At 40.5% G+C, this 25,465-nt stretch overlaps 1 protein-coding gene across 1 annotated transcript; it reads right to left on the reverse strand.

Moving 5' to 3' along the window:
• Window positions 1-1,441: 1,441 nt before the first annotated feature.
• Window positions 1,442-24,298, reverse strand: Wee2 (WEE2 oocyte meiosis inhibiting kinase). The gene is made up of 11 exons (XM_032905218.1): window positions 23,975-24,298; window positions 17,577-17,773; window positions 14,985-15,036; window positions 11,911-12,083; window positions 10,140-10,258; window positions 6,166-6,312; window positions 5,296-5,403; window positions 5,093-5,178; window positions 4,147-4,317; window positions 3,095-3,237; window positions 1,442-1,637 (listed from the first exon to the last, which is right to left on the reverse strand). Exons 1-11 carry the CDS (start codon window positions 24,296-24,298, stop codon window positions 1,481-1,483), a joined length of 1,677 nt encoding a protein of 558 aa, XP_032761109.1. The 3' UTR covers window positions 1,442-1,480.
• Window positions 24,299-25,465: the final 1,167 nt, after the last annotated feature.

A 25,465-nucleotide genomic window follows, 5' to 3' on the forward strand; every position in this document is an offset into this window, starting at 1 on the left:
TATTTTAATTAGGGCTGGCTTGCAGGTTCAGAGGTTCAGTCCATTATCACCAAGGTGGGAACATGGCAGCATCCAGGCAGTCATGGTGCAGGAGGAGGTTAGAGGTCTACATCTTCATCTGAAGGCCTCCAGGAGAAGACTGGCTCCCATGTGGTTAGAAAGCTCTCATTGCCCACCCCTACCATGACATGCTTTCTCCAACAAGGCCACAACTCCTCTAAGTGCCATTCCCTGGGCCAAGCATATTCAAACCACCACATAGTCTAATCCAGTTCTCACTTTTATAAAGCCATCTAATGACTGTGAGGAGAGTATAGTCCTTCCACATATGCTAATTAAAGTAGCATATACTTTAAGGGTTTTTGAAAACAACTTTAGAAATACTTTGTAGGCTGTAGGGATATTTTCTTAATTTTAAATTAAAATTTTAACAGGTTGCCTTCATTAAGACTACAAAAAGTATATATTTATGGCCAATATTTTATTGACATTATAGATGTACTTGTACCTACACAATTGGGTTTATGGTGTTATCACAAAGACAAGCCACTACTGACCTACATTTCCTCTTAATTAACAAAGTTTACATTCTTTGTACATATCACAAAGAAGAATGTTTTACCCATGTTTGTCTTTGGACAAGATAAAAAATCTTTATTTACAATGATTTGGATTAAAATATGTTAAAAGCACAGAAAACAAAAGGACAAATTCTGATGTAAAAAAAAAATCAAGAGAACCTGATGATATGATGTTCAAAAACTCAAAAGCAATTAGAGTCGGCCACAGAGACCTGAGACTCGGGAAACAGCCACAAGAAGGTTAGAACACATGGGGAACAGGCACACCAAACTTCCCGGGTCCTCTGCCTCTGCTGAGTGTGTTTCACAATGTAACAAGCAGTTCAGGAATATCCAAATTATAGTCTTACTCTAATTGTTTAACACAATGATAGTCTTTTATTTAATAATACAAAATCAAAAAAGAGATTGCTTCCATTCAGAATATATAGTAGTCAAATTCCTTGCTCAAAGGAGCTGGTGATTGTAGGAGCAGACAGATCTGGGAAAGCACTCTGAAATACATGCAACGTTCTCTTGTAAACTGATACTTAAAGCCATATTTTATCCCTTTCTATGTACAGGGAAAGTTCTTTGGACCCCAGTGGAGAATAAGTAAAGGCAGCTTCTTAATCCATAGGCCGAAGTAGCACGTTTCTGCTGCTTTCAGTTCAGAGCCATGTTTTCTGATTATTCATTGGAAGTCCTCAGTAAGTGGTACTAGAAATACGTCATTAGAAAAAGAAGTCTCCAGTGTCTGTGTTACACAAGACCGTTGCTAAGAAGAAACCCTAGAAGCTCTGTGATCTTGCCTATACAGGCCATATCGGGATGGGTTTTGAGATCTTTGTGCATTCAAGCAGGTTCAGTGTCGTATCCTGTAAGAGTTTTCAAAGGGCTAGCTGGTGAGAAGTGAGCGCCTAAACAGAGGCTGCCCCACAGGTGAAGCTTGGGGGCTCCTTCCTCCTTCCTCCCACCAGGAGGTGTCTTGTGCTCCTTGAGCTTTTGTAGGTCTGTTGATAACAGTGGTGGACGTCTCTCTGAGGGGTGTGGATATGCTGAGCTTTTTTCAATTCCCTGCAATCAAAAGAGACAGGCATGGGTAAAGTCTTCCCTAGTGAGAGTGAGTATTTATAGTCACAGCTAATGTATCTTCTTATTGCAGTTTTACAGAACCAAGCTTGAGCTATTCGCAGAATGGCATGATCAGTGCTTGTGATTTTTACTATCATTTAAAAGGTTGGTACATGTGTGGTTCATAAATCACCTTTAAAATTAAAATTCTAGGTGAACAGCTCTTTAGGCAAAATATAGGAACTGTGGGGCAACAAACTACAGATCTTATTGAAACACAGTTACTCATTTTAACCTGCTATATACATACATATTATAAATATATATTCTGTGGTTGTCTTTTTTCAACAATGGCAGAGTTGAATCAGTTCAGCAGAAATCATACATCCTTCAAAGCATGAATTATTGAATATCTTGTCCTTTATAGAACAAGTTTACTACCCCTTGATCTAGACAATTTCAAGATGTCCTCTGCCTCATCTATATGATGGGTGCCCATCATTTGTCACTTGTACCTCCAGCCTAGCATCACAGACTATGTACACCACATCTTCAAAGACAATTTTCATTCCTATAAACATATATATGTATATATATATCCATATATGTGTGTATGTGTTTTGTAGTTTATTACCTGAAACAATGAAACTCAAAAGAGCAAGAGAATATGGAGTGGTTTACTGGGAATAGCCAAATAAAGGCTGGGAGTCTTTGCAGCTCAAAATCCAAACATGGTTTTGGTGACTATTCAGGTTTTCAAGCTAGTCCATCCAGGATGGACTTTGGAACTAAGCAAAACTGGGCATTTGAGCAAATTTCAAAAAAGGACCATATTTCATTTCCTTCTATTTTCAATAGTGCACATATACAAAAATAAAGGATTCCTTCAAAGGCTTATGTAAAAATCATTGTATGACCTTCCAACCTCACCTACGCTTATTCCCATTTGTCTAATGAAGAAATAAATTAATGAATGAATACAAACCTACATCATGAGAAAAGATTGCCTTTTCTCAGGAAAACATATAATCCTCTAAACATGTTATCAGGATGTGATGTCTGCCTTCTGTCTCTGTAACTTGGTGCTTTCTAAAGTAGGTCTCCACTCACCTAAGCATTCTAAAACAGATCTCCATTTAGCTAAGATCAGCTTAGGATCACCGAACAGTTACTTTGATACCTGCTGTCCCTTGGAATCCAAGGACCTGCTTATTTTGGTGTCTTATACCTCCCTCTTGCTTCCTTCACATTACCTGGAATTCTTCCAAGCTGTCTAGTCACAGAGCTACAGGGTCCCACACCATAAAACAAAGTACACTTCCAGGCTTCCTGTGGGCAGAGCCTACGTCTGATGATGCAGAATATGCAATAAACTTGAATCTATAGAGACACAGTAGTCCAGTCAGACCACTGTGAGTGCTTCAAACAGATCCTTTCTTGACTCCAACAACCAACTGTACCTTTTCAGTGTGGCTGTCTTGGATTTCTCCAAATTCAGTTGTTTCTGGAGTTCTTCTGTCTTCTCCAGAAAGGGCCAGAGAATTCGACTTCTGGCCAGAGCTGCTGCAGAAGGTCTCTCCTCTGGGACTGGGTGGATCATGTTCTGAATACAGATTTAGGACCATGGAAGGAAACAGAAGTCTCGATACTGGCAGTATCTCCCCATTCGAGCCAACTTCAGTTCAATATCTCCCGCTAGGTTTTGCAAGACTGCTTGTCCTCAGTGAAAACATTGTTCTACCTTGAACAGAAGGTGGATCACGTCTGCAAACACCAGACAACACTAGTTGTCTATACCTATGACTTGGATTCCCATGACATTGTACTACATTTTTTTGTCTCTTAATGACCCTAAAATACTTAAAAAGCCTCTTACGTGTTGCCTGAAGAGTCCTTTAGCTTTCAACCTTTCAATTTGATAGAAGATTAATCACCTATACTCTTTCATTTACTTTCTCTGATGCTTCAGTATCACTTGAGAAAGTCTACTCTGCAAGTCTCCATTTTTCCAGGGCAGTCACATACGTTTTTCAGCTATGGGCAACTCGAGTAAATGCAGTCTACCATTATTCTAACTCTAAGTTGCTTACACCTTTAAAGATATTCTTGAAATGATTCTTTTAGAAAATAGTGTCATTGCTGGCCATTGACAACAATGCAAACCTTGAAGTTGGAGGGGAAGATGAAGTTTGACTTGGAATTGCAAGTTATTAACTGAGTACAAGAGCTCTTCTGAGCTTGGGTTTCCTCTGCTGCAGAAAGATGTGCTGCCTGTCATTCTATAGGGTTATTAGGAGGAGCTAATAAAAAGTATTCACATCAGTTTACTGTGGAAGTTAGGTGTCCTTAAGAAATTTCATTCTATCTTATTTCAACTTCTGACATCTTCCTCCTGTTCATGCACGGACCCAACCAAGTTCATATTTACCTAACCCCTGCCCCACCACCACACCCATCTTCACATTTAAAATATAGATGTCTCATCTACATTTTATCTCAGAATATGTGTCACCTTGAGTAGGCCATAAAAGTCATCTGAGAGCTCTTGGGAAATCTCTGGAAAGTTGCCCTTGCGGATATGATGCCACTTGTCACCATTGATGGGTAATGGCTCTGCTCCTGCAGCCATTGCAATTGTTAACCCTAAGGCAAATATGTCTGCTTTGGGAAGGTGTTGATAATTCTACAAAACAGAAGACAAGAAGATAGTTAGTCTGCCCAAAGATAGTCTAAAATGCGATTGACAGAGGTCTGATATCACATAAGCTCTGAGTCTTATGGACCCTTAACTTTCAGCTTCTTCTGGGCGGACAGTTGTATTTACTGTGGTTGCTGGCTTATACCCAAGAAGCTGAAGGGAACGTCCACAAACCTTAACAATAGTTCTGTGTGCCAAGAGCCCATGGCAAATCTCTGCATCATTTTTCCCTGTCAGATTCTAGGAGGTTTGGACATATAATTAGGTGATCACAAGAAAATACTTTCCCCCCAAGTATTACCCAGAAGGAAGTTATAGTCTAGCTAAGTCAGACTTAATAGAAACCTAGAAGATGGGCAGAGAGCAACAGTCATTTTAGTGACCAGAGCTGGTGGGCTGTCAGGAAGATAACATGGCAATGACAACGATGTCCATGAAGAACCACTTTCCTTCTTACTGTGCAACCATGAGCTAAGAATTCTAAGAAATACCAGAAACAGTGAGGGATCTTTGAGACTATATGTTTGAGTTACAAATACATACTCTTTATTTGGGGTACCATGATCCTTCATTTGAGAGTAAAAACAGTTGAATTATAAAATTCATTGAACATTCATAGCCCCAGCTACTTGGGAAGCCAAGACAGGGGGGGGGGTAACAGGTTTGCAGCAGCCATATTGGATAACAAAGCAAGATTCTGTCTCAAAAAATTAAAACTTGAAACAATGAGCCCACCCCACCCTCTTTCCCTAATTTATACCTCTTGCAGGATCTCATTAGCCAGGAAACGAGTATCTCCTTCTTCCACTTTAGGTTTGCTGATTGACGTCGCGTGGCCCAGGTCACCTTTTTAAAAGGAAAGGAAGGGTGTTTTTAAGAACATGTCTTTCTTGGAGATGGAGTAAATGTAGTTATCAGTTTATTTATAGAGTAATATACTGATGGAATAGAAGGAAGACTCACCAATTTTATACATCACATTGGCATTGAGAAACCAGTCAGCTTCGCTTTCAGTCTCTTCTGGTCCTACAGAACAGTCACTCTGTATCTTATGACAAATGAAGATGTTACCTCAAAAAATACAGAGTAGACATAAGTAAGGATTTCTGAGCACCCACCCAACAAGGAGCCTTTCATAGCCATGATATTCCAGCTTCTCTTCTTTGATATGGTTGCAGAATAAATACCTTTGAATTTAATATGTTCCTACATGATACCCCTCCTTTCCTTCTTCCCTCTCCCTCTCCCTCTGTCTCTGTCTCACTATCTAACTCTGAGTAGCCTGGAACTCATTATGTAGATGGTCTTGAACACAGAAATTGTTCTCCATCTGCCTCTTGGGTGCACATACCCAGCTCTGTAATTTCTCACATCATATCAGAACAGCCAGTACTGGGATAACACCTGTTTAGGATGAACCAACCCTCGTACAATTCCCATCCTCTGAATCATGGTTATATGCTGTCTCAAAATAAACAAAACTCACAAACTAATAACTTCTCCTTAGGCTTCACAAGTGATAAACACTCATTCTGTTCACTCTGTTCAGGGCTGACTTAGAAAAACAGTACTGGTTACAACACAATCAGAGTGTGCCTAACGTGGTAAATTAGATATCTCATTTTATATTTTGTCAAGATGAGAAAGTCTTTTTGTCCCTTGTATCCCCTGGCTCAAGGAGAAAATTATTAAACATACCTGAATTAGTTATGGAAAAGAAATGGAAGGAAGTGATCGTGTAGACAGTACTGTCTTTGAGATTGGAGGAACACAGGGGCAGGACGGCCTATAAAAGACAAGATATGGAAGGAATATGGACGGAAGAATACTAACTGGGTTTGATGTCCAAGTGCACCATGCCAGAGTTGTGGATGTACTTAAGTCCCAGGGAAATCTGCAGAAGGATGTCTTTGAGTTTGAGCTCTTGGAAGTGATTATCTGACTCAGCATTTTCAGATATAGCAGCTTGCAGGCTCCCACCTGGGGAGGAATTGTAGATAAAGCCAGCATAGATAAACAAAACAAGTGTGAAAATGCACAGGAAATGATTATCAGAGACTTGTACACATGCGAATTAGTTCAGTGTCAGTGCAAAGCATATAATATCAGCCATACAGTGGAGCCATAGATGTTATGATTTCAGGAATTTGAAAGCAAAATAAGATTCTAGTTCCTTAATATATGACCAGATATACAATATGTGGCCATAATGCCTCAGGTATGTGACAACTAACACTTTAAGAATCTTACCAAGTCATTAACCATACGACAAGCCAACTTGGGTAGTTATTAGTGTTCATAATCAACCATATGTCAAATGTCAGACTAATATTTATAGAACATTAGTAACTTCAGTGTGGCCCTTATTTCATTAATGATAGATCATAAAATTGGAAATGCAATGGTTATGATTGAGAGAAAATTTAAAAGCTCTTATTATGCCTGAATCCTGTATTTTCACACTGGCTGTAGACTGTCTTTGTCATCAATAAATCCGAAGTCCTGAGGTCCTGCCATGCCTGGGCTTAAGCACCCACCCTAAAGTGTTAGAATGTTCCTGAACACTTTTTTGAATTTTAAGTTCACTGACAAGGTCCTCAAATTAGAGTCTCGACTCCTATCAGCAGGTATAGAACTTACAGCTGTATCTGTCTGCAACAGAAAGGTCTAAAGTGATAGTCTCAGGGACGTCAGCACTTTAAAAAAAAAGTGTCCCTGCAAACCTTAAAGGCCAGTTTGTCATGCTAAAATATGTACGTTCAGCAAGAAAATTCCACTCCCTTGTAAGGAAAGCAAACATTTCCAATTTTGTCTTTTTTTTAAATGAAGTTACTGTGAAACTGAATCTGTAGGTGAAGTCATTACATAACAGCAAGGAGGAGGAGGCTGCATCCAGCCTCGGCATTCCTGTGTGGCAAGAACCACATCCAACACACACTCCTCTTCTGAAAGACCAGGAGCATGGGCCATAGATCTCTGAATCGGATGTGTACCCTGGCAACAGGGAAAATGAGTAAATCAAGGACCTCTGTCAGAAAATGGTCCGAGACTGGAGTCCTGTGAGAATTATGAGTGCTTGTGAGAAAAATCCCAGAAAACAAGAGTCTTGTGACCTCAGTTTCTTTGAAACACAGGAGAGTTCTTGGAATGTGTTTTCGTGCTCCTTCCATGTGTAGAGAATAGGACTGTGTTTACTTCAGCTGTAGCTATTCACATGGTTTTACCACGTTGCAGCTCGCCCTTGTGATTATAAATTAAGAGCACTTGAGCCCCTTGGCGGAAAGAACATCTTTAAGAGGAACTTGTTTTCCTCTCAAAACAAATAAAAAGCAAATAACTTCCAATAATAAAATGTAAAAAACAGATTAACAACTCAATGGGATATTTCATCCAGACATACATATCCTTATACTATCATTTTATAGTGCTGTTGATAATACTGATTTTTCTACTGCTAATGGTTCTTTGTTGTTGTTTTTTAGTGGAAAAATATAGCCATTCATTTCATGGTGCTCGATGACCCTGATGTGTCATAGTATTTAAACAAGTAGAATCAGGGGTTGGCTTTATGGAATTTCAATGACAAAAGATACCAGGGATAGAACTATTGTCATTACAGAGCCAAATATAGTCTAGCCCAGAATCAGTTGAACTCCTGGGGGCTGTTGATTCTATTAGAGACCTTTTAGTTGTCTAGACTGATCCAGAAGTGACTTTCAAGGCATTTTGACAAGGGTCAGGAAAAAGAGGACATCTGACTGGTTCAGGCTTAAGAGGGACAACAGGGGAAATTGTATGGCACTGGGTTTCTAATAATAGTCATCTAATATACATTTGTGAGCCATGGGATGAAAAGATGGAAATATGGAGGAAGGAAACTTTGGGGGTGAAGCTGAAGAGGGAGGAGGACTTGGACGGGCTCCACCTGTAAAAATTAAATTGCAGCATCAGTCACACATCGACGAGTGAGCACTCTGAGGGCAATGGGCCAGTATGGTGAAGCAACAGTTCCTGCAACCTGTAACCCGCCACGTCTAATCTGAATGCCACTGACTGGACCTTAGAGTCCTGTATAGTCTCCCTACCTTTTACACTTGATCTTAGCCAAAAGGCCGAGAAGTGATCATCTCCCTACCTTTTATCTTGCTGATAATACTTCCCACTCTTAGAATTGCTCATATCGGTTTTCCTGCTTTGTTAGGTCAGACCACTCTCAGTACTTTAGACTGACAACTGAATGCCTTTCCTCTGATTTCCTAAACTATAGTAGTTCTTCTGCAATACCTAATTCAAGCTTTGCCTCCTTTATGAAATTTGGGGCTGCTCTATTTTTACTAGCATCTGCTAATATTTGGCAAGTGCTATTGTTAATTACCAAATCAATTCTGTAATAAATACATCCATTTATGCACTAATTTTGAGTGATATTCCAATAATTATATATCTAGTGAGCATCAGAGTTGGACTATAAAACCAGATCTTCCCAACTTTAATAACTAGGCCCCTTCGAGTACCCCGTCATAGTTCTCTGCGTCTTTATCTGTGACTGTACCAGATGGCTTTGCATCAGACTTCCGTTACGTAGTTCTTCTGACAGAATGAGTGGAGCAAAGCACTTTGAAGGACTTTTCCATCCATCTAAACCTCGAGTACTTCTCTAGCTAGAGTTTAGGAGACTCTCAGCCGTAGAGAGGTGTTCAGATGCCCAAATGAAGTAAAGAATGATTATAATAAGAACAACTTCCTTGTCTTTCTGGTTTTGAAATTCTTGGGACTTTTCATTTGTCTCTACATCATATTAGCATTTTACTTTGTTAGTTGATTTTTGCTATTTCATACTTTCTGCTAGTAGCAAAAAAAAAAAAAAAATCATGGAAACCAAACCAATTTTCTTTCTAGACAAAGGAGTTGGAAAGAAAAGATGACTAAGAAGTCTCGATCACAAGCATAAGAAAGACTCCCCCCTGAGGACTATTAGAACAAAAGAAGGGGAGGTGTGAGTTTAGAAGAAGAGATAAAAAGAACCATAGGTGAAGGCCGAAGGGGATCTTACCTACAAGGAAGCAGTAAGTGCCACAGTGCTGTTTGTAAGGTGTGTCTGCCATGCCCTGGCCTTTCATGACACTAGTTACCCGCCTACTTGTTCATTCACTCATCCCCTAGTGGAGAAGCTTTGTTACTGGTCACTATATGTCAAAGCTAGAGACAGTAAGAATGGCTGGGTGGGGGGAGGATTTTCAAATATTCTTCATCAGAATATGTTGTCACCCCTAAAATTAGTGCAGATATTACTCAATTTATTAAAAAAAAAAAGCCACCAAGTTTGGTCATAGCACCCACCCCATACCTGTGGTGAGGACAATTAGGCTCAAAAGTCTGAAGCAGCAAGAGACATGAAGGACCCCTTCACTCAGAAGTCCATAGTAAAACAGGCCGAATTGGCAATCTTTACCAAACCAACTATCACTAGAGACCTTTATTCCAACATTCCCCCAAATGGTGTAGTTTATACCTTCCCAAGTACCTGACACGTGGTAACAATTATTTTAACTAGTATGGTAACTTTTATTCTTTCAGGATAAGATAAGCTGTGAAAGGATTAATAAATTTTGTATCAGCTACACTAGCTTTATATAAAACTTTCTCAGACACACATCAACTACTGTTCAACTCTATGCTTAATCCCTGTTCCAAGCCCAAACATTTTCAGTGTGACTGATATGTAAAGGCTAAAGCTGTCAGGAGGCACATGTATTTCTGAAACTTTAAAAAGTCCAGCCCTTCTTTGTATCAGTCCACGTACTTACCATTACAGTATTCATTTTGAATGACCACGTGATCGTCTTCTACCCAGGATGAATAGTAGCGCACTACATGGGGATGATGGCCAAGCACTGCATGAGCATAAACTTCATGCAAATCCAAACTCCCAAGGGGCAGAAAGCATTGGGAAAAATTAATTGAAATAATATAGATTAAGATGTTTTTCTTAAAAGGGAAACATGAGAGGCATTACAAATACAATATTTTTCTCAGGCCTGCTTCATGCTCATATTTTATCTATTCAGTCTTTATAGATTCTTGTACGACACATTGAAAGACATGACGAGAGTAAGTGACTGGTCCAAGCTGAAACTGGTAATAGTAGATCTAAGAGCAGAACCTTGGTCAACCTGGTACCAAAGTCCATGTTGTGTGCATTGAACATGGCATATGTAGAGGCGCCTCGTGTGCTTACTGTCTCAGTAGCACATGTGCTTTAGGTCTCAATCCACTGTATGACAGTGAAAAAACCTCAATAGGCATAACAAAGCCATCACATACTGGCTTGTGGGTATTTTTATGGGTCTATATTCCCTCTAAAGGCTACATAGTCATTAGAGTCATTATTAAACTCAGTCAATCTGATGGGGTCATAGGGAAATTCTTGGGAAAGAGATGCATTGTGCCCAAAGAAAAGCAAATTCTGTTCTTGATTGATATCAATATAAAAACAAAAGGCCTGTAATTTCTGGCTTCCACATGGTCGGTATAAATGAAAGGAATTCACAAAAGCATTGACTCAATCAGAAAATGCTGGTTCTCCTAATGGTCAAGGGGGAAATGAACAGTTAGTTCTGAAAGTTAAATATAAACATTACTAATAGTTTTTCCTTTGCATATGGTATCGAACTTTACTAATGAATTAATTAGTAGTAACCAGTACATGTACTGGTTAGTTTTATTGTCAAATTGATACAAAAAGGAAGAGGAAATGTCAAGTGAGGAACTGTGTAAATCAGATGGGCCTAAAGCCATGTCTACAAGAGATTGTCTTGCTTGATATTTGGCATGAGAGCGCCCAGCCCATTGTGGTCGGCTCCAGCTTGAGACAAGTGTACGAAGCAGGCTAAGTGTGAGCTAGGGAGCAAGCCAGTAAGCAGCGTCCCTCCATAGTCTGTGCCTCTGCCCTGACTTCCTTCCACAGTGGACGGGACCTAGAAGCAAAAAATTAAATAAGCCCTTTAATCTTCAAGTAGCTTTAGTCATGGTGTTTATCACAGCTGTGGAGGGTCGGCTAAAAGTACAAAACAGAGTTAAACCACTGATAGTATTTCCTGTCCGACCGTATTTCATATGAACGTAAATAGCTACCAGGAGACCATTCCATAATTCAATTCATTAGAATGGCAATAAGACCAGTAGACAGAAAAGCCAAGTAATTAAAACAGCAGCAGCATGCTGGTTAGGGTAGTGCATGCTTTTAATGCCAGTGGAGACAGACAGATCTCTGAGTTCAAGGCCAGCCTGCTCTACCTAGTGGGTTCTAGGCTAGCCAGAGCTATATGGTGAGACCCTATAACTACAAACGACAACATGACCTGACATCATCACGTTCTATCGTAGGAAATGCCATTGATGTTCTGGACAACTCGGTAAAGCTAGGAATAGAAAATGAGATCCAATGGTAGGGATACATTTAAAAACAAGCCAATGGTGTGTTTTCATTTATATTGCTGTTCTTTTAAAAACTACTTGGAAAATCAATACATTACCAAATCCAAACCTGTTCAGCCAATACTTTTCAGAGGTACTCACTCATTTGATAATCCTGAAAAGGATTTTGCAGAGCGCTTTATTGCATAAATGCATCCATCCAGCCTCTTGATGCACTTGTAGACTGTACCAAATTCCCCAACCCCAATTTTTTCTACCTCGAAGAATTCTTTTTCATAGCGGGAAGCCATATTAGTTTCTTGTAGAACACTTCTCTAAAATATTTAAAGAAGAGAGAGAGAATAAGTCTTCCTACATACTCTGAGCAATAAAATAGAGCTATATTGCATTTCCTAAATTGCTATTTTAAATGTGAGGGAAAGGCAATGGGTTCATAGCAGGAAGAGTTTGCCAATGACTGGCCACACCTCTGTCCTTTGTCACCTTACTTACAAGTCAGTCCTGCCCCTGATCACATTGTTTTTAAAAATGCTTTCCTCCACCTGGTCAAACTGTTCTGATGCTTCTGAAACCGAGGACTACTGTCCTCAGCTAAACTAAGCAAGCAGGAATAAGATCAAAACCTCCTTTTGAATCTCTACCTTTCTCAAGGCCTGAATGCTGTATTTGCACCTCATGTTGAGTAAATTTTCTTATTTCAATCCGTTTTCACAGAAGTCTTAGTCTGGGAAATAAATTGAATTAATCCATCACATGAGCTCAGAAATAACTCCCCCTAGTGGCCAGCTGGTAATATCACTCATTTATCAGCTAGTAAGTAACTCAGGGAAATCATAGCTTTCTGTTTATAACATGAAAATCATAGCAGTGACTCCTCCGGTACATTAATCTGTCATAATATACAGTATTTTATCACATCATTGTATTTGTGTTTAAGAATGTTGATATGTATTATATATTATGTATGTTTATATATATGTCAATATATCACAGTATAATGTCAACACTTGGGAATTTTACACTCTATTATTATGATCAGAATATCTATAACTACACATGAATCTAAATTTAAGATGATTTCTCTCCCCAGTGTCATCTTTTTTAATGTCCCAATTAGCAAGAATGTTTCTCATCTAACTTTAGCAAACTAAAACAAAATGACTATTCCTAGATCATTTTACATGCAATTCCAATCAGTCCTTATCAGCAGGACCTGTAATTCTCTTTGCCCTTAGGCAGTCCTGATCCCTGATTCCTCTATATCGGGATTTGCCTCCGCTACCAGCTCTCTTTCCAACTCCTCTAGTAATAACAATTTTGCAAAATGATTTTACAGAATTAAACACCTAGTTGTTTGCTGTGAGAGAGTTAAACTCTCTGACAACAGACCCTAAGCCCTCTTAGCAGCTGACACTGAGTGCTCTGGCCACCCTCTTCTTAGCTCAAACACGTGAGACCACCGTCCATGCCACTTCCAACCACTCACCCACCCAACCCATCCTCTCACGCAGACTCCATTCCTCGGGTGTAAAGAATTACACACTAGTCATTTTCTTTGCCTAGAATCATCTGTGCACACATCTCTTGTATTTTTCTTTCTATGAGGACTGTTTACCTCCCTCATTGACCGTAAATCTATGCATACATTCACGTCACACATAAGAACATGCAGATTCACGTATCATTTTGCCTTATATTATGTGTATATTGTTTTGATATTTCAAAGGTGTTTCTCCTGGCCTGTGACTTTTATGTAGATATTTATATAGATATATTTCTTCATTTAGTGAATATATTTGGCGTTTTATCAGAAACCAGCCAATGACTCATAAAACAAGTAAGGAATGAAACTCAAAGGAGGAAGCAGTGGAGACACAAGTGGGGAAGCAGTGGAGGCATGAGTGGGGAACGTTTGCATGAAAGACGGAGCCTGAGCCTTCTCTGTGGCCCTTACAGTAGCCACATGCTGACATTCTAAACCACTACCTCTGGCTAGGTACAGTGTCCCGAATCAGCAATCCTAGAGAGGTCAGAGAATCATAAATTCTAAGCCAGGTGAGCTATGAGAAACCCCATGCCAAGGAAGAAATGGAGGTAGGGAAAAGAGAGAAAGTAAAACCAGAAGGAAAAGAACATGGAAAACATTAACTTACTTATGCAGAAAAGATTTGCTCGAGAAAAATGTAGTAGTTAGAAGTGACAACAACCGTGGCTCCTGCCATGCATTAAAATAATGCAGTGATGTCTGACTCGGCAATGAACATGGGATGTGTGTGACCATCATAGACATTTTGAGGTTTGAACACTGAATCCTGATACAGCACATGTTTATACATGTTGCAAACACCTTAATAGCACTGGAATTTCCTGTTGACTTAGTATTTAATTTGGCTATTCTTCTGTTTTTCAGTGTTCAGTGCCCTCTACAGTTTTCTGCAACTACAATTCAGACGTGAAAAACATTTCAGGGACAAATGTATTATTTTGATAAGTTAGAATATCACATGGAGAATATCATAAAATGAACAAATAAGGATATATTTGTCAGCTAAAGTTTTACAAAGAAATTTCTGTACCAATACCACTGCTCTCTATTTCAATTTTGGGGAAAGAAAACTAGCTTAATTTTCTCATTCCTTCTCTACCCCAGGATAGAAAATCCCCCCTAGATTAAAAGCAGACATAGAAACCTTTAGAAATTATCAAATAATTTAGCAATGTACACACCAGCTACTGCCTGCCAGTATAGCAAATGATTATCTTGGCACTAAGTACAGTCTATGTAAATCCTGTTGCAACATAAACTGCTAAAGCTGTAAGATAGGTTTGTGTGACAGAGAAAGGAAAGGAAAGAGGAAGGGATGGTGGGAAGGATGATGGAAGGCAAAAGAAAAAATAAGAGAAAGGGAGAGAGGAAGAAGATAGATGGAGGGAAAAGAGGAAGATAACGGTAGAGAACGGTGGGTGGTGAGGATTAAGGGGCAGAAGGAAAGGGTAAGAAAAAGAAGGATGAGGGGGAAGTGGAGGAAGCTGATGAGGAGTGAGGGATTAGAGGGAAAATGAGGGGACACAAGGTGAGAGAGAGGAAGGAGAAAAAGAGGGAGCAAAAGGGGTAGGAAGCAGAGGGACCGAGACAGAGAGAGACAGGCACAGGCAGGCAGAATGAATAGCATGAGATGGCTGTTGTAACTGCTGGACCAAAAGACCATGCTCACCTTAGCGGGCAGCCACTGCATGGGTTTGCTTTCCCCTTCTCCAGTTTCCTCACTGAAAAAGAAAAAGGGTGGAGCAAGGGTGATTGGAGAATAGTTGAAACTGAGGCTGGTGTAATAAGTTCTGTCTTAAGAAAATAATCCTTTCCCTCTTTGCTTTATGTTAGGGAGTAGAAATAATCTAGAAATGTATTACAAGGGTCTAGGACAGGATAAGAATGGAGCATCAGAAGAGACCATGAACTCTGCACCTAGTTATGTGATTATCTCACGAGAGAAAAAGGCTTTCCCAGAAGAGAATATGTAAGCTAAGACCCACGAAGGAATGGGAACTGAATGAGGAAAGGAATGGACACTTCAGGCAAGTAGACAACACATACTAACACAGTGGTTCTCAGCCTTCCTGTGCCGTAACCTTTAATACAGTTCCTCATGCTGTGGTGACCATAAGCATAAAGTTGTTTTCTTTTTAAAAACTCATCTGTTTTATTTTGTTTATATGTATGAATATTTTACCTAAATATGTTTGTATACCACATGATTTCCTGATGCCTGTTAAGCCAGAAGAAGGTGTTGGATGCCCTGGAACTGAAGCTACTGATGGTTTTGTGAGCCACCATGCAGGTCCTGGGAATTGAACCCCAAGTCTACTCCAAGAGCAACAAGTGCTCTTAATCTCAGAGCCATTTCTCTAGCCCTCATAAAATTATTTTTATTGCTATTTCATAACTTTAATTTTGATACTGTTATGAATCATAATGTAAATATATGATATGCAAGATATCTGATACATGATCCCTATGAAAGGGTCACTTGACCCAAAAGGGGTCATGACCTATAAGTTGAGAACCCCTGTGCTAAGATCTGGAAACTAGGGAGAAAACGGAAGGGAAGGTAGGTGCTATTATCCCAAAGAGGAGCCACCCAAAGCTGAGATGTTAAACCATACAGTGTTCCACAATTCACAAGTTGGATTTGAACTTGGATTTGAAACCAAGTCTGACCTCAAGGCATTTTTTGATTCACAGCCATACTCCGCTCTCCTAACACTGGCCTCCCTGAACCCAGCTTTTATTTAATTCAGTACACAGACAGATATTGAATATAGCAGAAATAATTTTGCCTAAGAGGTCTGCAATTGCGTTATAATAAGAAATGATTGATGAACATCCTCTTTTGAATAGTCATTTTCTGGGTCTTCAGGCAAGATTTCAGTGGACACATCAGACAGTTTCCTTTTAGAGAAGTACAGGGGAGAAACTGAGCAAATAACACTATATTCATGAGATCTATGATGAAGGTGTGACTCACGTGTAATACTACACCCTGATACTTCTTAAAGTGACAACACAGTGAAGACGGGAGAAGATTATCCTATCCTGAGCATTAAATGTCACTACAGTATCTTTTCTTTTCTAAATGATCTGTCTTTTCCTGCTGGTTTCACTGAGTTGAGTGGGTAGTAATATTGTAAAGGTTTCTAAAGATGCCCAACAAGTGGAACACCAATAGGATTCTTAGTAGCCAAAGTAGACTGGGTAGACGTGTGTTTAGGTACCAACTGCTTAAGAGCGAGACAGTGGTATGGAGAAAAAGCTCCTCTGGCCGTAAGGCTCTACAGTCCATAGCCACACATTCCAAAGAAACAGCACGGTACGTTAGCTGCTCTGCAAAGTTCAGACAGCTAGCGTGCATTTATTTGCTGAGTGTGTATGAACACAAATGGCTTCCCTATTTTAAAACTGTTTCCATTGTATAAAACAAAATATCAAAGGAAACGGGTAAAGAAATAATTCATAAATCAGAGCAGAGACATTAGATGACTCAGTAGGTTAAGGCACTGGCCAGCCAGCCTGATGGCCTGTGATCAAGCACTGGGGTCCATATGGTGGAAGAATAGGAGCGGTCCCCTAAAGTGTCCCCTGACCTCCAGCCATGTGCCAGGGACTGTGCATTTCCTCCAACACACACACACACACACACACACACACACACACACACACACACACACACACTCTCTAAAGACAAATAGGGAGGGATAAATGCAACAAGAATGTTAATGCCCCCAAGTAACACAAGCAGTCCTTATTTAGGTGACTTCTACCATGCTGTGGCAATTGAGAGAGTTAGCGAGCTTTGACTTTACATTTGTTTAGTGCCCTTGAAAGCTAGCAGCTCTATCTTTCCCCCTCTTCATTCAGTTTTCCATCTTCTACAGAGAAGTTCAAACAACTGCCCTATATATCTCTTATCACCAGTATCACCAGGTATCACAGGCCAAATTCAAAGCAGCAAAATACAGTTGAAAAGATGAATGCCTTGGGTAACTAAAGGGAATCCACAGACTTTAGTCTCTAGCACATTCAGCTGTCTACTGGAAGTCAGATCTATTGCTTGTTCTGCCACGCTCTTATCAAAAAGCTCCTTGCTGTGCACATCAGAATGGAAAGGGGCAGAGTCTCTGTGAGCCACAGTGATGTAGGGATGAGGGACACGTACACACTACTTCAGCTTCATTCAAGTAGAGTTCTTATCCTAACCTTATTCTAGCACTTGCCCAAAGGAGTTCTCAGAAACTAAGAACTGTACACTTACAGATAGTCCCTGGTTTTCCTCTTGCCCTTTGATTGAAGGAATAGTTTTCTATAGGTCTCCGGAGTGAATGGGTTGATATTGACCAGAGACAAAGAGGTCCTCTCATCCATGAGGGAAGCAGGTGTGAGTCTCAGATGTTTAGAGCTTCGGACATAGAGCTTCTCTAGTGAAGAAATCTCTGGCTGACCCAGCAAATTCTAAGTGAGGATGACAAATGGCAAATCAGAGTAGGGTTTTAAAAGTAGAAGAAAGTTTCACATCAACTAGCTAGTTAATGTGTGGACCAACGCGTGCCATTGCTAAAAGAGTGTGTGATTCGGTGAGAACTACTTGAGCTGACTCATTAATGAGCTAGACTCATTTCCTGAATCAACACAAGAATCAATGATTTTGATAGGCTCCGCCTCTTCTTCCAGGCAGTTCTCCCAGGTGTGAAACCAATTCCAAGTCCTAGCTTTAGCTTTCAAAGATGAGGGCATTGTATTTAGGTGGACAAAATGATGCTATAGATGTTACCATCCTTCTGTTCTTATACATTCTCATTCATATTCTCATATTCTCATATTCTCTCTCTCTCTCTCTCTCTCTCTCTCTCTCTCTCTCTCTCTCTCATATTAATCCTAGTATTTGTTTGGTACCTACTGGTGGTAGGTGCTTGATTAGATACTGATGGGTACAGAAATGCATTCTGGCTCTCAATGAACACACCATTTATTAATCAGTTCATCAGTGTGTTTGAATTAATAACTTTGTAAGAGACATTTCATAGATGTTTTAAACATGAAAACGGGAGTTCTCAAATTCACTCAAAACACAACATAAAATAAGAACCTCATGAAGTGAAATAAAGATTTTAAAATAATAGTCTACATATATACATTCCTAAATATATAAATAGAACTTGCTTAGTCCTATAATGTTACTAGCATGTATATGATTTCAGGGTTGACCACTTGGTATTCCCTGGGGAACACCGTTTCTTCTCAGCATCCTGTAGTAGCATGTAGTTCTTTGCCTAGGGTAAAGAAAAAGGGGCCAGTGGCCATTAATTTGAGGGGGCAGGGGAGGGTTGTGCACAGGTGGGGGTGGAGGAATGAGAAAGGGAAACAATGTAACCATGTTAATTTTCTAAGTAAAGAAAAATGATTATAAAAATGAACAAAGGATGGAATAGGTCATTCTCTATTAAAAGAGTGGCACCAGATATACCCAAAAGATGCCCCAACATATAGACACGTGCTCCACTATGTTCATCCTTATTTATAATAGCCAGAAGCTGGAAAGAACCCAGATGCCCTTCAACAGAGGAATGGATACAGAAAATGTGGTACATCTACACAATGGAGTACTACAGCTATCAAAAACAAACGACTTTATGAAAATTAAACCCAAATGGTTGGAACTGGAAAATATCATCCTGAGTGAGGTAACCCAATCACAGAAAAACACACATGGTATGCACTCATTGATAAGTGGCTATTAGCCCAAATGCTTGAATTACCCTAGATGCCTAGAACAAATGAAACTCAAGACGGATGATCAAAATGTGAATGCTTCACTCCTTCTTTAAAAGGGGAACAAGAATACCCTTGGCAGGGAAGAGAGAGGCAAAGATTAAAACAAAGACTGAAGGAACACCCATTCAAAGCCTGCCCACATGTGGCCCATACATATACAGCCACCCAATTAGACAAGATGGATGAAGCAAAGAAGTGCAGGCTGACAGGGCCGGATATAGATCACCCTGAGAGACACAACCAGAATACACAAAAAGACAGAGGCAAATGCCAGCAGCAAACCACTGAACTGAGAATAGGATCCCTGTTGAAGGAATCAGAGAAAGAACTGGAAGAGCTTGAAGGGGCTCAAGACCCCATATGTACAACAATGCCAAGCAACCAGAGCTTCCAGGGACTAAGCCACTACCTAAAGACTATACATGGACTGACCCTGGACTCTGACCTCATAGGTAGCAATGAATAGCCTAGTAATAGTACCAGTGGAAGGGGAAGCCCTTTCCTGCTAAGACTGAACCCCCAGTGAACTAGACTGTTGGGGGAGGTAGCAATGCAGGGGAGGATGGGGAGGGAACACACCCATAAGGAAGGGGAGGGGAGGGGATGTTTGCCCAGAAACAAAAGGGAATAACACTCCAAGAAATGTATATAAAAATACTCAAGTTAATAAAAAAATTAATAAAAAAAAAGTGGCACCAGGAAGATTATAGCATTTACTCTGTGTTGCCAAAGCAGAGAAACAGAAATGAAACTAAATGCATCCCAACCATCAGCAGTTTACGGAGATATAACTTAATATAAACAACCATATATATATATATATATATATATATATATATATATAAAATGAGTGACAGATACAGTTGTAGGTGTTTAAAAGCACAAGATCTCACATCCCTTAGACTATATATTCTAAAGTAGTTCAGTGATATTCCAAAGTGGTTCAGCTCAGTAGAAGAGTTCAAGTTTATCAGCTCCAATGATGAGTAAATATGCCAGGAAATAGAAGAAAACCACTCCATGTATTCATGCAGATGATAAAACCCTCCGGAAACCATTTTACACTATGCTGAGTGGATTGTCATTAAACAGCCATACTCTAAAACTTCTATAGTGTAAAACAGTCCTGTAAGATTGCAGGGCTTTGACGTGGCTATAACTGACTACCAATACATGGTACAATGAAGATTTGCTAATCCGACTGACCTTAGACTTCAGGCAAAGTATCCTGAAAGAACAGGATGCCCTTACACCTAAGTGTCAGGATCTGGAGAAGCAGCCATGCTATAGTTCAGAAGCACACATCTGGTCCAGGTGGACCTTTACAGTATGTTCATCGCACTTGGGGTTTCTATCGAGGAATCAGCCATTTTGATGGGCTCTGCCCATGACTTTTCAGTGTAAAATCAGAAGCCAAACCATCATCTGACTCATTGAATAACGTGAGCCTTCAAAGACTGTTAGACTTAACATTTAATAAATGATTAAGATAAGAAGAAATGAAAAATGCTATGAAGCATACAAATTAGAATAATTTTTGTAGGTTATGCTATTAGCATAGTCGAGAATTTTTATAGGGGTGTGACATGTATCTTAGAGTTCAGGGTGAATAATCCCAGGACTGTGTTCAAAACCCACAATGACAACGTTATTGCCTTCCGGTGAGTTTATCATGGAAAGGGACTGTGGTTTCAAAATAAGCAAAACTATAGTGTATATGATAGGTCTCCACTACCAGTATGATTTTGGAAATAACTCAGAGTTATACTAGACCATTAGACCAAGAAATGTTCGTTTGCTAATGCCAAGTAAAATGAATCTTTCACATATGACATGGGGAGTGGAGTTCTGCACATCTGTAGGGCTGCACAGAGGTACTTCAAGGAAAAAATAAAAAGAGACTATGAAATTTTCAGATGAAAACATGGAAAAATTTATATCATGGCAGATGACACTGGAATTTCTAGCGTGGAAATCTGAAGGCCAATGGGATTTGTGATCTCCTCTTGTGATATAGTGAAAGATAGTGCTAACGTCCACTATGAAAGAAAGCTTTGCCTGGAAGTACAGACTAAAAAGCGGAAAGGATGTGTGCATCCCACAGAGTGTAGCGGGATGTCTAGTGACCACTCTGGACGATGACTAAGGGAGGTGTGGGGGTAACCACTTGATTTCTGAAGATGGTGAGGAGCCAACCTATCAAGGCTGAGTTATAGTATTTGGAACCAGCTACCTCAGAGGCCAATGAGGCATTGGAATCCTGAATCTGTAATGTTGCCATAGAGTCATTGTCAGCTAGTGTTTAATGCACTTAGCTGTAGCAACCTGACCCCACTGCCTAAAGATGCGTTTCTATTACTCGGTGAATCTGCTAAGAATCCCTTATAGAGAACGAGGTTAGTGTCACATGACTTTTGCTTGCACCTCTTGGGAAAAGCTGAAAGAAGTCCAACCTCCTTTCCTGTGCATCAGCAGAAATATCTTCAGCAAAGCTCCACTAGTTGCCACCCTGATCTGTCACCATGATCTGCTCTCATCCAGGTTTGAATGTATCGTTGTGGAATAGGGATTTTCCCAGTTGTATTTCCACCGACCTCTGCATGGTCTCTTCTCTACCTGTTCCTCATCTTGGCATGATTGAAGATCTCTAACTGTAGCACCTCTCTTCTCATACAAGCACTCAAACCACAGGACCTTATCCTCACCTATGGCTTCCTTGGTTTCCTAGATGCCACAGATGGTGAAACAGGGATCTCTGGCTTCAGTTGTTTTCCCTTTGTCCTACTTAGCCAATTATTTATTTGACTTATTCCCCCAAACTTGCATATCCGCAATATCTCCAATCTTAATTCAAGATTCTACCTATTCATTCGAACAAGAAGGCTCACCGTCGTCTTAGAGTGTTAGACCTCTCTTTCTCTGCAACACCTCCATCAAGTTATTGCTAGTTCCCAAACCTCTCAACTTAAGGCGTGTTCACCCCTGTCCTAATTCAGGCCCTTTTCAGCTCCCAGCAAAATCCTAGTGAATATTTCCCCATATCAAGGCTTTTCCCTGGTCTAGTCCACTTTGTGCATGAAACTATGACTTTTTAAAAATATCCCATTCAAAACCATAACCATTGAATGGTAATTCGACACTTAGAGAATAGAAGATTCTCTTTCCTGCCTACCCATCACATTCCCTGCCTCTCTTTTACAGAGACTCCTGTTCTGTTGAATACCAAGTAGTTTTCCTTAATGGCTGTCTTGTCCTTTGCTTGAGGGTCTCCTTCCCCTCTTTACTTGGCTAACTCTAGTTCATTAAGTATTTTCTCAGACAATACTTCCTTTAAAATACCTGCCCCACTGTTATGAAATTTAATTCCCTATTTCTGCTCCCCATATTCTGCTATTCTCTCACATCACATTATCTGAGCATTTATTACTACTTTGGTCACTTACTAATTGGGGGCACTTGCTGAAAAAATTAAATGATGTCTTCTGGCAGAGGGTCCGCTACCACAGAGCATGTCGTGGATGATGCAACGAATGACCTACATATGCTTGCATATCACATGTCTGCCTGCACACTCCCACTCAAAGCTTTTCTCCACCATCTATTAACACCACACCAACTATCATCGCTGTGCACTTGCTCCTTTCACCTTTCCTTCTTTCCCAATCTTCCCACTGAGTCAGACTGCACAGAGAACTCTCAACACCACCCTGCCCATCCCCTGATGAATTGTAAACTGGTAGCAATCAGAGATAGTGTCCTGGGCTAATTATCCACAGTGGATTCTCAAAAAGGAAGAGTGAAGGGAGGAAGAGGAGGAAGAGGAAGAAGAAGAGGAGGATGAGGAAGAGGAAGAGGAGGAGGATGAGGAAGAGGAGGAGGAGGAGGAGGAAGAAAGTGGTTAATCAATTCATTGGTATTAGAACACTAAAATACCTTCTGGTGGACACCAGAATCTCTTTGTCTACAATTCAGACAGGAAGCCTCGTATTCCCTGTTAGACACACTATGGCTCTCAGCAGGCACTACAGAGCCCCGCTGACAGAGACTGTCTGCAGGCAGGATCACGCATATTGTAATGATCTTAAGTACCTCAAGCTGAGCTGGCAGAGAGCGAGCTGATGTTCATCCTAGGGAATCACACACCAGGGCATCAGAATCTACTACATATAGATAGCATCCGCAAGCCCTGGCTTTAATAAATGAGCAATGCAATGCAGCACAAATAAAGTAATAAGTGAAGCATAAGCCATACGTATAGCCATTGCTTAATTGCTGCCACTTTAAATCTTAAGGAAGTTCTGCTTTGTTCAAGTACAATAGAGGAGCGAGTACTGCACTTGGCCAAAAGCAGAGGGGACCCTGTGCTGGAGAGCAGCAGCAGCAGATAGAGTGTGTGCCGATAGATAATGAACATTCCTCCATTAGAAAATATTAGTAAATCTTACCAAGAAATGCAGCCACCTGGCATACTGGAAAGGAAAGTAGACTACATCAGAAAAGATACGGCATCCAGCCCTCTCTCTAACAGTGGCTGAGGTAAGACTCTTGGGAACTGATTGTCTTATACGCAAAGTACATAGGATGTCTGGACCTCTGCATATCTTGAAGTCCCAATCATCTCTAACTAAGATCTATGTGTAGCCAATACCAGATAGTTAGTGATTGAGGGAAACAAGCAGGTAGACATCTCATTCTGTTTCCTGGTCACTTTAAACTAGCCTTCGTTTCCACTAAGAGACAGGGAACTGAAGATAAATCTAATCTGTAAGGCAAGTCCATTGCATAGATGTGCATGACCAAACGAACCCTCTTCTGCCATCAGCTCACCCCCAGGAGAACAGATCCCAGAGACCTGGTCCTTCCTCTCCAGGGCTTACTCACTTTGGGAGTGGAGAAGTTGGTAGGGACCGGCAGCTTGCTCTTGCTGTATAATACTGGAGTGTCTGGACATTTGGGAAAGTCTGAAACTGATGTCCGAAGAGCAGGACCTGGACTTTGCTTGTCTCTGTTCAGAGACGTATAAAGTTCATCTCTGGGGGAAGACACGGGACCCTCCAACTCCTCACTTTGATCCCTCCCGGGCTTTTGGCTCTGGGCCCCTCCAATGTCTTGTGCGGTCATCTGTCCTTCATTCTCAGTATCTTCTTCACAAAAGGAGAAGTTTAATCTCTTGTTCAGCTCCTGGTCAGTCTCTGCGTCAGCCATCTCAGTGCAGGCTAGAAGGTTTCTGAGTGGGAAACACTATAAATCTACAGAGGGAAGGAGAAAAAAAAAAACCCCAACAAGTTCCACAACTTCAGCCTGCCCTTCCCTCTACCCACCAACAGCTGAGAGACACGCTGTGAATTTTTCCCTTAAGTACCACACTTCCAAGGCCTCAGCATATCCTTATTTCTATTCTGATTAAGGGAATCTCCAGCAGCTCTCCAAGCAATTACATCCAATCCCTGTAAGAAGTCTCCTGATATCTCACAGAGTCTCCCACTGGCCAATCACTATGAAATACTAATAAGATGGTCGGCCTCCTTTAATTTACAAAAAGTGTCCATTAGCCAATTGAGGAGCAAGTTCGTTGTCAGTAGGAAATTATTCTCTACACTTTCACATGCTCACATGCATATGCACCAATCTATTCTCCATCGTGCCACACCCACCTCCCAGCTCACAGCAGCAGGCCAGTAGTCTTTAGCAGCGCTTATGTAGCCGGATGATTGTTACACAACCTCTAGCTTATCTTGCCTGATGTTCACATGCTCAGTTGGGTTACTACCTATACCTTTGCCAAACACACCGTTCCTAATTCACCAAACACACCGTTTCTGATTCGCCAAACACACCGTTCCTGATTCACCAAACACACCGTTCCTAACTCAAGCACCATCTTTTCCCATCAACCATGAGCAGTTAAAGCTACGAGGAAATGTAACAAACATTTGAATTTGAACTGACAAGGTTTAGAAAGAACAGCGATGCCTGAAGTAGATGGTAATCATTTTAAAAATACAATTACTTTGAGCCAAAATGTGGCATATTTTGTAGAATGCCTTTCTTAGAGGTTAAATATTTTCAATTATTTCTTTCTCAGAAGCCTCCTTTTGGTTATAAAAAAAATAGCCACATGATCTCACAATCTTCTTTCCAGTGTGCTTACCCCCAAAGGAAATAAAAATAGTGCACAGAGATGTCCAGATCCCCCTGTTCACTGAAGCACTAGTTACAACAACCAGAACATGGAAAGGGCCTTTGGCATCAGCAAGTGGGTGGATTTTTCTACACCGTGGAACACATATCTAATGGAGTGCTGTTTGGCGACAGATGAAGGCAGTCCTGCCAATCTGACAACATGGGTGAACGTGGAGGCCGTTACGCTAC

The sequence above is a fragment of the Rattus rattus genome, chromosome 6 (assembly GCF_011064425.1).
Source record: "Rattus rattus isolate New Zealand chromosome 6, Rrattus_CSIRO_v1, whole genome shotgun sequence".
Taxonomy (NCBI): Eukaryota; Metazoa; Chordata; class Mammalia; order Rodentia; family Muridae; genus Rattus; species Rattus rattus.